This window comes from Calonectris borealis, chromosome 16, assembly GCF_964195595.1.
Source record: "Calonectris borealis chromosome 16, bCalBor7.hap1.2, whole genome shotgun sequence".
NCBI classification, from domain to species: domain Eukaryota; kingdom Metazoa; phylum Chordata; class Aves; order Procellariiformes; family Procellariidae; genus Calonectris; species Calonectris borealis.
Window position 1 is genome coordinate 10,084,062 of NC_134327.1, and position 13,155 is coordinate 10,097,216.

The following is a 13,155-nucleotide window of genomic DNA, read 5'->3' on the forward strand; positions in this document are numbered from 1 at the left end:
TACTGATCTATAACTTGAACCGTATCTTGGTTTTGTGACGGCATGATCTTTTAGCTCAAATAGCTAGTTGGCCCAGGCCAACAGTGTCCCAGGCTGCATTAGCAGGAGCCTGCATTAGCAGGTCGAGGGAAAGCGATGATCCCCTTTGCTCATCGCTGGTTGGATCACGTCGAGATACTGTGTTCAGTTTTGACCCCCCAATACAAGAAAGGCATCGACAAGCTGGAGCGAATTCAGCAGAGGAGGTCATCGAGATGGAGCCGGGCTCTTCACCGCAGCGCGTGGTGTGGGGACAAGGGACAAGGGGTGCATGTTGAAGAGAGGTTCAGACTGGATGTACGGAGGAGCTTTTTCCCCGAGGGGACGTGGACCCGAGGCACAGCTGCCCAGGGGGGCTGTGCCGTTTCCATCCTCGGAGGTTTCCAGGACCCGACTGGACAGAGCCCTGAGCCGCCCGCTCCGACGCCGGCCGCCGCTGCTTTGAGCAGCAGGCTGGACTGGAGACCCCCTGGGCTGCCCTCCAGCCTGGATCGCCCGGCGGACGGGGCGTCACCGCCCCGCGGCTGAGCGCGGCGCCCCTGCCGCCGCCTCGCCGCCATCCCCGCCCGCGCCCGCCGCTGCGCCCGCGCCGCCCGCCGGTCCCGTCCCGCCGGGTCCCCCCGCACAGCCCCGGCCCCCGGGACCGCGCGGCGTCAGCGCCGGCTGCAGCCAACCAGCGCGCGCGGCGCGAGCCGGGCGCCCCCCCCCACGCGCCCGCCCTGCCTATAAAAGCCGCGGGCCGGCGGCGGGCGCGGGAGCGGCGTGTGGAGTGGGACGGGACGGGGCGGCGGGACCGGCCTCCTGTCAGCGCGGCGGCCGGCTCGGCCCCCGCCCCCCCGGCGTCCCCTCCGAGCCGTCGCCCCGCTCACCAGCCGGGATGTTGCCTGTGGTCGCCGGGCTCTTGCTCGCCGTAGCCGCGGGCGGCCGGGGGGCGGCGGCGGGGGACCAGGAGAGCCCGCCGGGGAGCCGCTTCGTGTGCACCTCGCTGCCGCTGGACGCCGCCGGCGCGGGCTGCCCGCTGCCCCCGGTGCCCATGCAAGGCGGCGCGCTGCCCCCCGAGGAGGAGCTGAAAGCCACGGTGCTGCAGCTGCGGGAGACCGTCCTGCAGCAGAAGGAGACCATCGGGAGCCAGCGGGAGGCCATCCGGGAGCTCACCGGCAAGCTGAGCCGCTGCGAAGGCGCCGACGGCAAGTCTGCCACGGGGACGTGGAAGAAGGAGCTGGGCAAGGGCAAGGACACCATGGGTGACCTGCCGCGGGACCCGGCGCAGGTCATCGACCAGCTGAGCCGCACCATGCAGACCCTGAAGGACCGGCTGGAGAGCCTGGAGGTAGGGCCAGGGCACGGGGTGGGCCAGCCTCCCTGCCCACCCGCGTAGAAACTTGGAACGACTTAGCGTATAACAGTGGCTTTGGACCGCTGGGTGGACACAACCAGTGTGCTTAATCTTTATGGAGATAAATCCAAACTGGCCAAGCCCTGGGAGTGAGTGGCTTGGTTGGCTTGTCTTGTTTTCTTGATTATTTATCTGCTCACTTTAATGGTAAAAAACCTGAAGGGCTCCTCTGTGAATGTGTTCTTCCAGTGGTGGGGGGAGATTATGGTTTTCCTGCTTAGTTTCTGTACTATGTCTAAATGTGTTCTGTACTATGTCTAAATGTGTCTAAATGTCTATATGTCTAAATCTCTCTGGGAATGTGACTTCATGGGGTTTGAGGTACAAAGCTGATGTCTTGGGCAGTAAGACCTTGGCATATGGTGTTGAACAGACCAGTGGTAATGAGGAGATTGTGGGCAGATTGTGGAGATAAGATGATGTATTTAGAGCTGACATAGAATAAAAAGAACCTGATTCTGTATGCCTGTGAATAGAAAAGGGATTTGGTCCAAGCCCACCAATAAGTGATTTCCGTGAGCCTTTGGACAGTGCCCATGGTTGAGTGGCACATATGGAAATATTTGGTAGGGAGTATTCCCACAGGAATCATGCTGGATGTTGTGTTTTGCTTTCGAAAAAACACCCTGAGAGCTACATGCATGTCCTGCTGTCCTCCAAACAGTCAGTGATGCTGTGAGGATGGCGAGTAACTTCCTAAAGGTTATTCTGTGAGGTCTAAACGCTCTCGACTGCCTTTCAAGTACAATTTTGAATGATCTGGTAGTGTAACATCCTTTTATTACTGTTACTGTCTTTTTGAGGCATTTTTTTAGGGTTGTAGAAGGGAAACTCCACTAGAATAATATGGTAGGTGGAACCGTTGGTTTCTTAGTATCCTTAAAGATACCAGTGTTATTTGAGAGAGTGTGGGGATTTTTTTCGCAGTTTAAATAAAAATACTTTCACTGGCTAATACTTACAGTTGATCTAAAGAGCGTCTGACTTCTTTACTCTGCAAATCAAAACTGAGGAAACTTTCATTTGGTAAATTTGCTTTCGAAGTAGCTTAATTTTTTATTTAAAAAGAAATAATTGTTTTTCTGTTTACTTAAGTTGGCAATGTCACTTGCTGTAAGTATAGCAAAAATTGACTAATGTGCCACATATACCCATACTAATGAAACTGCATCAGACCTGGCTTCCTACATCGATTTTATTGAACTTAAATGTATGAAGACTCCTTCAGATGAAACACTTGAAGCCCCTAACAAAAGTGCCCTTTTGTTTCAGGACTTCCTTTGCTACAGTGCTGATAAAAGCACTGAACATGACAAGTGCTAAAAAGCAATGCCTCTTTCGTACTGTTGTGGTTTAACCCCAGCCGGCAACTAAGCCCCACGCAGCCGCTTGCTCACTCCCCCTCTGGTGGGATAGGGGAGAGAATCGGAAGAGTAAAAATGAGAAAACTCACGGGTTGAGATAAAGACAGTTTAATAGGTAAAGCAAAAGCCGCGCACACAAGCAAAGCAAACCAAGGAATTCATTCACTGCTTCCCATCGGCAGGCAGGTGTTCAGCCATCTCCAGGAAAGCTCCATCACGCGTAATGGTTACTTGGGAAGACAAACGCCGTCACTCTGAATGTCCCCCCCCCTTCCTTCTTCTTCCCCCAGCTTTATATGCTGAGCATGACGTCATATGGTATGGAATATCCCTTTGCTCAGTTGGGGTCAGCTGTCCCAGGTGTGTCCCTTCCCAACTTCTTGTGCACCCCTGGCCTCCTCGCTGGTGGGGTGGGGTGAGGAGCAGCAAAGGCCTTGACTCTGTGTAAGCACTGCTCAGCAGTGAGGAAAACACCCCTGTGTTATCAACTCTGTTTTCAGCACAGATCCAAAACATAGCCCCATACTAGCTACTATGAAGAAAATGAACTCTATCCCAGGCAAAACCAGCACATGTACTTGCTGGAGAACTCAGTGATTTTGCTTTCTTCCCTTTGAATCAGGAGCATATCTGCATTTTACAGTTTCTGTTTTAGAAATGACAATTTTTTTTTTCTTCTCATTTCCCCTAAAGCATCAACTCCGAGCCAATGTGTCATATGCAGCACTGCCTAATGACCTTCGAGAGATGCTTCAACGGAGGCTTGGAGACCTGGAACGCCAACTCCTGAGCAAAGTGGCCGAGCTTGAGGATGAAAAGTCTTTGCTTCATAATGAGACGTCAGCCCATCGGCAGAAGACAGAGACAGCCTTGAATGCATTGCTAGAAAGAGTGTCTGAATTAGAAAAAGGTAATCTGCACAGAATCTAAACACTTCCCCATGCTGATTAATTTTGTTTACTCCCTCCTTCTAGTGCAGTAGTCTAAATGTGGGCCTTGAGGGGAAGATAGTTAAGATGCTGGACTAAATGGTAGGTGACAGTGCAAATACTTGGATTGCCTTTTTCCTTTTGTCACAGGCTTCCCACTTGACAGGCCTCTGTGTGGCTTTGGCTTCCTGTCTTTTAATTTGGCCTATGTGGGTGGTTAGGATGAAACTCTTAGTGTTTGTGGGTGGAAAGATATATAAGGAGGCAAGTGGAAATAGGAAGAAGTATGACATTGGTGTCAGGTGAATACCTAGATAATGCCACGAACACATCTAAGTAGAGCTGCCTTTCCTTATTGGGACTGAAAATCATATGGGCTAAATTTAATTAGCGTCTTTGATGTAATGAATGGTATTTTATACCAGAACCATTTCTTGCTGCTTTGGAAGTATTGCTGGTGGTTTTTCCTTTTGTTGCTGGTTATGCCTTTGGGTAACTGCAGATACTTGAATTGTGTCCTATCCGAAGCGGATAGCCTTTAGAATTTACGGTAGATTACACATGGTGCCGCTGGGGGACGCTCTCTTAATCCTAGTCATTTATTCAGATACTTAGATTAATTATTACCGAGATCTCTATGCTTGAGTAGTCTGTTTATTTGAATTACAAATGCCCATGGAAATGAGCTAAAGAACAGAACTATCTTTCTGTATTGACTATATACACCAAAAAGTGGACTATGTAGGACTAGTAAACATCACTGCCCAATCTTTAAATGATTTGCCAAGGTGAATAGGTTCTCCACTTAAAAGCACCTTAATGGACATGCTTTCAAAATGGTGTAAACATACATATCTCATGAATTTTAAAATGCAGCCTAATGGATCCATTTGTGTAATACTGTATCTATTTTGTTTTCGTTTTAAAAAGTGTGAAGGAGGGGAAAAGGAAAGGAGGAAGAAGAGATCTTCTATTGGCTCTGTCATTTAGTATTTCCCGAGAGCTAAGATAAAGCCTAAACTGCAACTAAAGTTTTAGAGAATTAGTGGCCTGGTAATATCTTGTGTGGCAAGTATTGATAGTCCTTGTCTCTGGAAGATGTGACTCATATCAGCAAGTCATCAGGAAGAGAAAGGGAGTGGTGGGAGAACAAGAATGTGTAATTTATTTAGGTTAAAAATTAGGTAAAAAAAAAAAAGGTGGGAACACCTTTTGTAGGGAGAGAGGGCTGTCTTATAAGTCTCCAGGGAAGTGAAGAATTTGGGCCGGGAACCAAGATACAGGCTTTCTTTTAGTTGTGTAATTTGCTCTCTATTACAGTGCAGCATAGCTGTTCTGTGCCTTTGGTTCCTCTGTCAAATCAAAGTGAGGGTAATAATGATCTAAGAACTTAATGATTTTGTAGATTAAATGCAGACGATATTTGAAGTGATCTGACCTCTTTTGAAAATACTATTTCTATTGTGCTTTTATTTTAAATGCCACATTGTTTAGCATCTCTTCCTGACAACTAGAGTGTCATAAGCTCCTTGTTGTCCTGAGACTAACTAAATGGAGGAAAAACTAACCTTATAAGGTGACACTATGAACTTTGGACTTTTCTGTCTGCTGTGACAGCTGTCTTTAGTTACCAGTGGGGCAGAAGAGTTTGAAGTTTGTACAACTGTTGTGATTCCCAAAGTCTTCTGGTAATTCCTTCGCTGGTTGTCTCCATTGACAGCAGTAGATGACGCATTAAAAAGCAGGACTGGGTGGAGGAATAATCCTGCAACTAATAGTGCCTGGACTTAAATGTGATTTCTAGTTATGCTGGAGACATGAACAAGTCACTTGCTATGTCTAAATCTATTTTCTCCATCTCTAAAAGGGAATAACTATTCCTTGCCCACCTTGTCCAAAAATAATTTAGATTCTTTAGGAAAAGGATTGTCTTATCCTGTGTATGTGCCCATTGCCCAGAACAGGAGGATCTTGTTATCATTTGGACTTGTGGATGTTTTCAAGTCATGAGAACAAACCGAAAAATACAAAAAAGATGAACATTTTTTGTTTTTTTCCAACCCATTATTGCTTTGTTAAGCTCTTTCACATAGTGACTAATGCTCTTAATGGAGTATTTCTTTTTTTTAATATGTGAGATGGTTGTACCAGCCTAGTGGAGGTTGCTCAACATGAACCCTAAGACCCTGGGTTTTTTTTTGCTTAAAATTTAGAATATTTCAGGTTTTGGTCTGTAAGTTCCTCAAGACAGATGCAAGCCTCAGACAAGCTTTTTCTTCTTCCACCCCCTCGTTCTGTGAAAAATGCAGTCAAAACACTTCAGTTGCTTCTGAGAATGGGAACTGAGAGAATGCCAACAGTTTAAAAATTACATTTGAAAATTGTGGCAACCTTTTTGCAACAACAGCTCTTCATTTGGATTGGAGTGTGAAGTTTGGCAAGGGGATTGAATTTGTTTCAGGAATGTGAGTAAAGGAATGAGTGGGATTCAGAAGAACAGGTTGCTAAAAGGTTGAGGGTGACACTCTACTACAGAACTATGGGGTTTTATTTTGTGTCACAATGTGGGATTTCTCTCTTAATATTTAATTCTAGAAAATTACTTGTAAGCACCTACATCAGAAGTATACACAAAGTATATAATACAGAGTATTGCAACTTCAGAAAGTTTTGGTCTTAAGAGTTCTCAATTTCATAAACATCTCTATGGAATATCTCGCTGGTTTTTATGACATCTTTTAGAAAAAGCGAAATAATAATTTCTGCTTTTATATTAAAACAAATGTCTTATGTTTTTGTAGTTCATAACTTTATATTGCATTTTTCTTCAGGTCACTTTGAACTTGAGCTTTATATTTTTGTTCAGGTCTCCTCCTGATTTGTCTACGGGACACAAATCAGTTCTACTAAATTTAACTTTGCTTTCTGGAATATGTCAGCTTTTTCTTATTTCAGATTGGCCATCCAAAATGAGAGCATCAACCTGTTTCTCAGCCTGCTATCTGTAAAATGGGGATGCTGCTGCTAGCTCCCTGTGTAGCAGTAGTAGGAAAAGAAATACTGTTTTTGAAGTACTGTGATGCTTTAATAATGAACATACCAGAGAATCCATGTTTAGTAACAGTAAATATCTTTTAAAACAGTTTGAATTGTTTGAAATAGGCAGGCCTCCAGCCATGAACTAAGCAATGAAGAAAGAAAATACTTAACAGCCTCTCATTAGTTGTCTGCAATCTATTCTTTTGCTCTAAATGAACAGGAAAAATAAGCTCAGTAATTAGCATGATGTATATAAAATCTAAGTGTATTTTTTGTGCTGCAAAATCAACATTCAGTAATACTACTTCAATATATTTTTTTTGTGTACCTCACTGAAGTGATTAAAATTCCAATGATTCTCAATATCAATTATATTGTTTCTTATTACGACTATATTGTTTTGTTTAATGTTAAAAGTTTTTCTTGCTCAATGTAATTCTAGGTAACAGTGCATTTAAGTCACCTGATGAATTCAAAGTCTCCCTTCCTCTTCGCACAAACTACTTATATGGGAAGATCAAGAAGACTCTGCCAGAGCTGTATGCTTTTACTGTATGCTTGTGGTTGCGATCAAGTGCTTCTCCTGGAATTGGCACTCCATTCTCATATGCTGTTCCTGGCCAGGCTAATGAAATTGTCCTCATAGAATGGGGGAATAATCCAATTGAACTTCTAATTAATGATAAGGTGAGAATTAACTAACTCTTCTTTATTGTCTACATTATCAGAATAAGGCCCGAACTCTTGGTACCTCTCTAGTAACTTTTTCATTCTCTCTGAGAGAAGCCAGCTCTAGGCCTTTGAGATGGTAGTGTCTACTTGTCTGTTGTAATCCATCTGTTTGTTGCAAGTTCATAAAAGTACTTGAGACAAAGTCAAATGGTACGTGTATTTGCATGTTGAGACAAAGCAACATGACATCCGGATGTGCACACACTTATGCTTGTCCTCTGAATGTACAAGCAGATCTTGGCTGCTTGTTTGTTTTATGAAACAGAAACAATATTTGAAGCCACGCTACTGCAAAACCTGTGAGATCTAAGCCAGTTGCAGTATTCTATCTTTCTAATCCTAGAAGTTCAGTTATGTTAAAATGAATCTGGCAGAAGACAGAGAGCAAAAAGCATGTAATTGTGGCTGGTTTTGTTATGTTTAAGTGACTGATCATCAGTTTAAATACAAGTTTTTCAGACTTTAGATACAAAAAGCAACAACTGTCTTACACTACTTCACACCACTGATGGTTTCTGACAAGCTTCAGAATGAGGCTTGAGGAAAACAAGACCCGTTGAAACTTGGCATTAAAACAGATTATAAATACTTCCTTTCTCCCTACCTTCAGTTTGGGCTAGCTATGACATGTATATAGCTGATGGTAGCTAAGTGACTTGATTTGAATCAATGTGAGCAAAACCAGATTCTTAACTTGGCCAGGCTGCAGTGTAGCATAGCTTGCCTTCAGGCACCACCCCTTGCTTTTTTTTGGCCTGTTAGGTTTCCTAGTAACTCGCTGCCCTCTGAGGGATCAGGTGTTTACAGATCTACAACACAACTCAACTCAGGTCGTTCAGTCATGTGGCTAGTTAAGGACTTTTAACAGTCCTATCATCCTCCCAAATAAATAAAAGTGAAAAGCTGATTATTTTTAATGGTTTGTGGAAGAGAAGGAAACTTGAGTCTGCTTATCCTTAGAAATAACTTTTTCTCTTCAATATTATGTCAGTACTACTACTGTTCTGTGAGGCTTTTTTTTCCTACATCATAGCTGTTCCATAGCCCGCTGCATTTGTGTCTTTATGTTGACTTTAAGTTTTCAGATCAAATTCCTAAAGGAGCATAATCCCTCCTTATTTGGAGGCCTACGTAACAGTTCCCACAAGTTTTACTGGAAGCAGGCAGATCCATTTGTCAGAGTTGTTACTGCAAATGGTGCAGGCAAACCCCTTTAAGAGAAACTTAACATGAGTACTGGATGGAAAGTTAGGACTAAGCACTTTAACTTGAGATTTAAACAACAAATGCCACAGATTAATATGCAGGTTCAGTGGATTGATAGCACCTTAGACTTTGGTACTTGTGTCACTTGATTCTAGATGAAACAGACTCATGTCTAGAATAAAAAGTATGGCTGTATTCCTGAGTACAGGAGGGCTGGAACAAAGTAGAAAGATGTGGATTAACTTCTGCCTCTGAAGTTTTTTGCTTCTGAGGACGGAGTAAATACTGTCCCTTTTTGAATGTTGTGCTTGAACTGGTAGACTTTGTTTGCAACATGTATTATTCCTTGTTTTTTGTAGGTTGCCCAGCTCCCTCTCTTCATTAGTGATGGAAAATGGCATCATATCTGTATAACATGGACAACCAGAGATGGAATGTGGGAGGCTTTTCAGGATGGAGAGAAGCTTGGCACTGGGGAGAATCTTGCTCCTTGGCACCCAATTAAACCTGGAGGTGTCTTGATCCTGGGTCAGGAACAGGTAAGTGAATTACAGTGTTCCAGGGTTTTAAAAAAAAAAAAAAAAAAAAAATCAAAACTCCCCAAACAAACAGCAGCTGTGGGAAAATTTCTTTGTTAAACACTTGGTCCTGTTGTATACACAGTATCAGAAAGATTAAAACAAAGCAACAAATACTTAATGCAATCACACATTGGTATATTTTGTTTCATTTATTAAATATTCAGAATATTCATGTTGCAGCTCTTCCTATTCCCACTCTTAATGCTACAGTGTGCAACTTCATCAGTGATCTGAATAATGCCTTAAATTAAATCCTTTGAGCTAGATTGCTGGTAACCAGCAATGTGGCCACTGAAGTTACAGAATTGGCCAGCGCTGTTGTATGAGCAGTCAAAAAGGAGCTTGCTGAAAGCGGACCGAGTACAATTGCTTTGATTTGTTTTAATTTTTTTTAATTGAAGCCAAATTGACTATCCCCCTTAGCAGTTTACTGGTTTTCCCCCTTCCTTTCCTCATTATCCCAAGAATAGTAAGAATGTTAGTCCTTGAGCCCTGGAATAGACCAAGGAAAGTGTGTGTATGGGGGTGAGGGGACCAACAACTATGCGCACTGGAGTGCTTGTGGGTATATCAGGATCTTTTATAATTTGGCCTGCTACGGAGAACTCCCTGCAGACTGAATTCTGCAGCTTTTCAGGTATGTAACATGTTTTTAGAATAGTGGAGTCTGTCACTCATTCAGAATTTGATGTCTACTTTAAAGATGAGTCTGAAGTCAAAGGGATGAACTCTAAATCAGACATTTGGTTTCTCGTAAAAGATGTAGATAAATAAGTCTCCTAATGCAAATGCTAATAAAGTTTGAATATTAGTACTGCCAACAGAAAGCATTCGTGAGGTTAAGGATAAGTCCTTTTTGAATATTGAAAAATAACAAAGGATTTTGAATCTCACTCTTCCAGTTAACATCTTGTTAAGCTGTTGCCTATGAATTGTGGGGCTCTTCACATTTTTTCTCTACCTGTTCTTTGTATGATTATACATTTACTTAAAAAAAAAAAAAAATGTAATGAGTAGCAGGAAATAGGCTTTCTCCAGGATTCCCAGGTTCACAATGGGGCAATGAAAAATGAGTTTTTTCCTGATACTGATTGTAGTAGATATTTATCCATGACATAAATGACAGAATGGTAAATTCAGAATTCTAATACACTCTGCATAGCAGATGCTCCAGCTCACTATTAAGTGGCTGGCAGCTTTTCTGTAACTCTCCCATGCCATTTGCCTGTACTATGCTTGGTTCTATCCTGTGCTATCAGTTTCACGTTAGTGTGATCACACACAATGTGCGATTTCTGTCCGTGAGTAGTGGATGGAGCAAGCAAACACTTCTAGGCTTATGCAGTATAAGTTTGAGTTAGTCATTGGGTACAACCAGAAGAAGCCTGTGTATTTGGATCCAAAGATTGCATCTTATAGGCAGTTGCAGACAATTGGTCAAGGACTGCAGTTACAGTTTAATCTATAGCCATAAAGCTTTTGGAGTAATCTTACACATCTAAGCAGTTCTTGCTGAAGTTGTCCTGTGCCAAGTTTGCAAAATGGCTCCTAAATTAGCCTCAATATTTAAAACTGCCTTCCTGCTCTACTCCTTGGGGGCAGCATTAGTTATTTGTAGCCTTTGTGTGATGGTATACAGTTACCACTGTTTGCTTTGAATTGTTTTGGCACATTTCAGATTGGAGCTTTCAACTGTTCCATAGAACATCTTGTTCAAAGTAGCCCTTCTAGAAACTTGTAGTTGTTTGTCTCTGTTTGCTCTGCACCTTCTTCTAGCAGTGTGGCTGGGGGGGAGGGTCTTCAAGTTTGAAGAAGAAAATGCTGAAATAACCTTCTCATCTAACTCTTGTGTGCCTAAAGGACACAGTAGGAGGAAGATTTGATGCAACTCAAGCCTTCGTTGGGGAGATGAGCCAGTTCAATATATGGGACAGGGTCTTAAAAGCTGAAGACATCATGAATATTGCTAACTGCTCTACCAACATGCCTGGCAACATCATACCCTGGGTTGATAACAACGTTGATGTGTTTGGAGGTGCTACTAAATGGCCTGTGGAGACATGTGAAGAGCGTCTGCTAGATTTATAGCTGCCATCGTTTCCTATTCAAGTGCCCCCTTTAGTAGGACAATCTTCTGTGCAATCTAAAGCACTTATTTTTTTTCTCTGCCCTTCCGCAATCTCAACTCCTCAAAAGAATAAAAAAAATTGAGTAAACTGCCTCAGTACAAAGATAGCTGCTAGTTTGGGGCATTGAGCCTGACAATGAAAGAAGCACTTCTTGGCTAGAGCAGCCCTTGCTTTCTTATGGCCTGATCCAAAAATATGCTTTGGGCTGCGGCAGCCTTTCGGTTAGGCCCGAGTCTAGTACATCAGCTCTCTGTCAGGGAGGGGGAACAGCCGTGCACATGTTAACTATAGTACGCCTTTTGATAAGGTGCAGTGCTGACAAAGCGCTAAGATTAAGAGGCTAAATGTGAATCCTTCCTTCCAGTCTATAGTCTCCCCTTTGAATTGAAGCCATTCTTTTTTAGCCCTTTTTAAAGAAATCAATTAATCCTTACACTACAGTGGTTACGGTGCAACTATGGATAGAGCAGAAAAGCCACTGTCTGAGTGCAAGGGTCTTGCTTTTTAATTTGCAGATTAGAAATCCTTATTTTATAAGGAGGCAATGTATTTGAGACATGCTATTCTAGTTCAATTTGAAGAAAGGGCTGTGTGATCAGCATAGCTCCATTGAAATAGTGAGGCTTCAGGTAGGATTCTATCCCAAAGCCTGTCTTTCGCTAGCCAGGATCCCAGGGTGGATGGATGGATGAAAGATTGTATTTGTATTTTCTGTAGGCTGAATGTACTGAATTCGTAGTGACCTGGCTTGTAAACTTTTCTCTATTGTTTCTCTTGCTTTAGACAATGTCTTTATTTTTTTTTAAATATACAAGCTGTGATGAAGTGGATTTCCATTTTGTTTTGCTTTGAAAGGCCTTTTTATGAGCAAGTGCCAAAGTTCAGTTTCTGCTTGCTGAGAATCGCTATATATTTTTCCAGCATAAGTCATCTGCACTGTTTTCTATGTTATTATAATGGTCCTATGTAATATGAAAATGTGCTGTTTTTTCCAATTCTTGTTGACTGTCTCTTCTGTAAGCACTGGGCTGACTACTATATTTTTTTATCATTTTCTCTCAATATTTTGCCAGCAATGTTGCTGTTTCTTTGGCATTGATGTGACTACTTGGTTTGTGGCTCGCAGATAGCAAATGCACTGTACTGGGAAAGAGTTAATACTTTTGTTATTTAAAAGAAAAATTATTTAAAGGGGGGGAGGGGGAATTTATAAAGCTAAATATCATATTTTATTTTTCATATGTTTGAATTGTAAGAATAATATGGTGACAGTCCCATTTGTAGGATAAAGTTGCATATTTCCATTAATATGTAGTATGCTGTTCTTAAAAGAAAATTCTTATAATGAACTTTTAATTAAAATGCACTGTAAAATGAGTCTTTTAATTCCTTTATGGTCACACAAGACACAATGTTCTCTTTCATAGCTGCTATGAGTTCAGCTACTGTCTCTCTAGACTGATAGAAGTACAGTCCTGTAAGAAGTTCTCTTTATTCCCTAAATGTCTTAAATCACGATCTTCAACCAAAAGGGGCTTAGGCGGGTGTGTGTGTTTCCACGTTTGGATGTGGCCGGGTGTCTGAGGCTCAGGCTGAGACCTGTCTCCTACCACTGCGATCTCACAGGCACTGGTCTACGGCATGGCCTGGGAGGCAGCAGTTTCATTGGAGTGGGATGGGGCACAGCACGTGTTCATATTTATTTTTACAATCGTGAGAAACTGAAACTATGACCCCTTC

General features: G+C 42.6%; 1 protein-coding gene across 1 annotated transcript; it reads left to right on the top strand.

The window, feature by feature from the left end:
- Positions 1-798: 798 nt before the first annotated feature.
- NPTX2 (neuronal pentraxin 2) lies at positions 799-12,792 on the top strand. The gene is made up of 5 exons (XM_075165216.1): positions 799-1,369; positions 3,493-3,709; positions 7,210-7,454; positions 9,065-9,244; positions 11,147-12,792. Exons 1-5 carry the CDS (start codon positions 917-919, stop codon positions 11,372-11,374), a joined length of 1,323 nt encoding a protein of 440 aa, XP_075021317.1. The 5' UTR covers positions 799-916; the 3' UTR covers positions 11,375-12,792.
- The last annotated feature ends 363 nt before the right edge of the window (positions 12,793-13,155 follow it).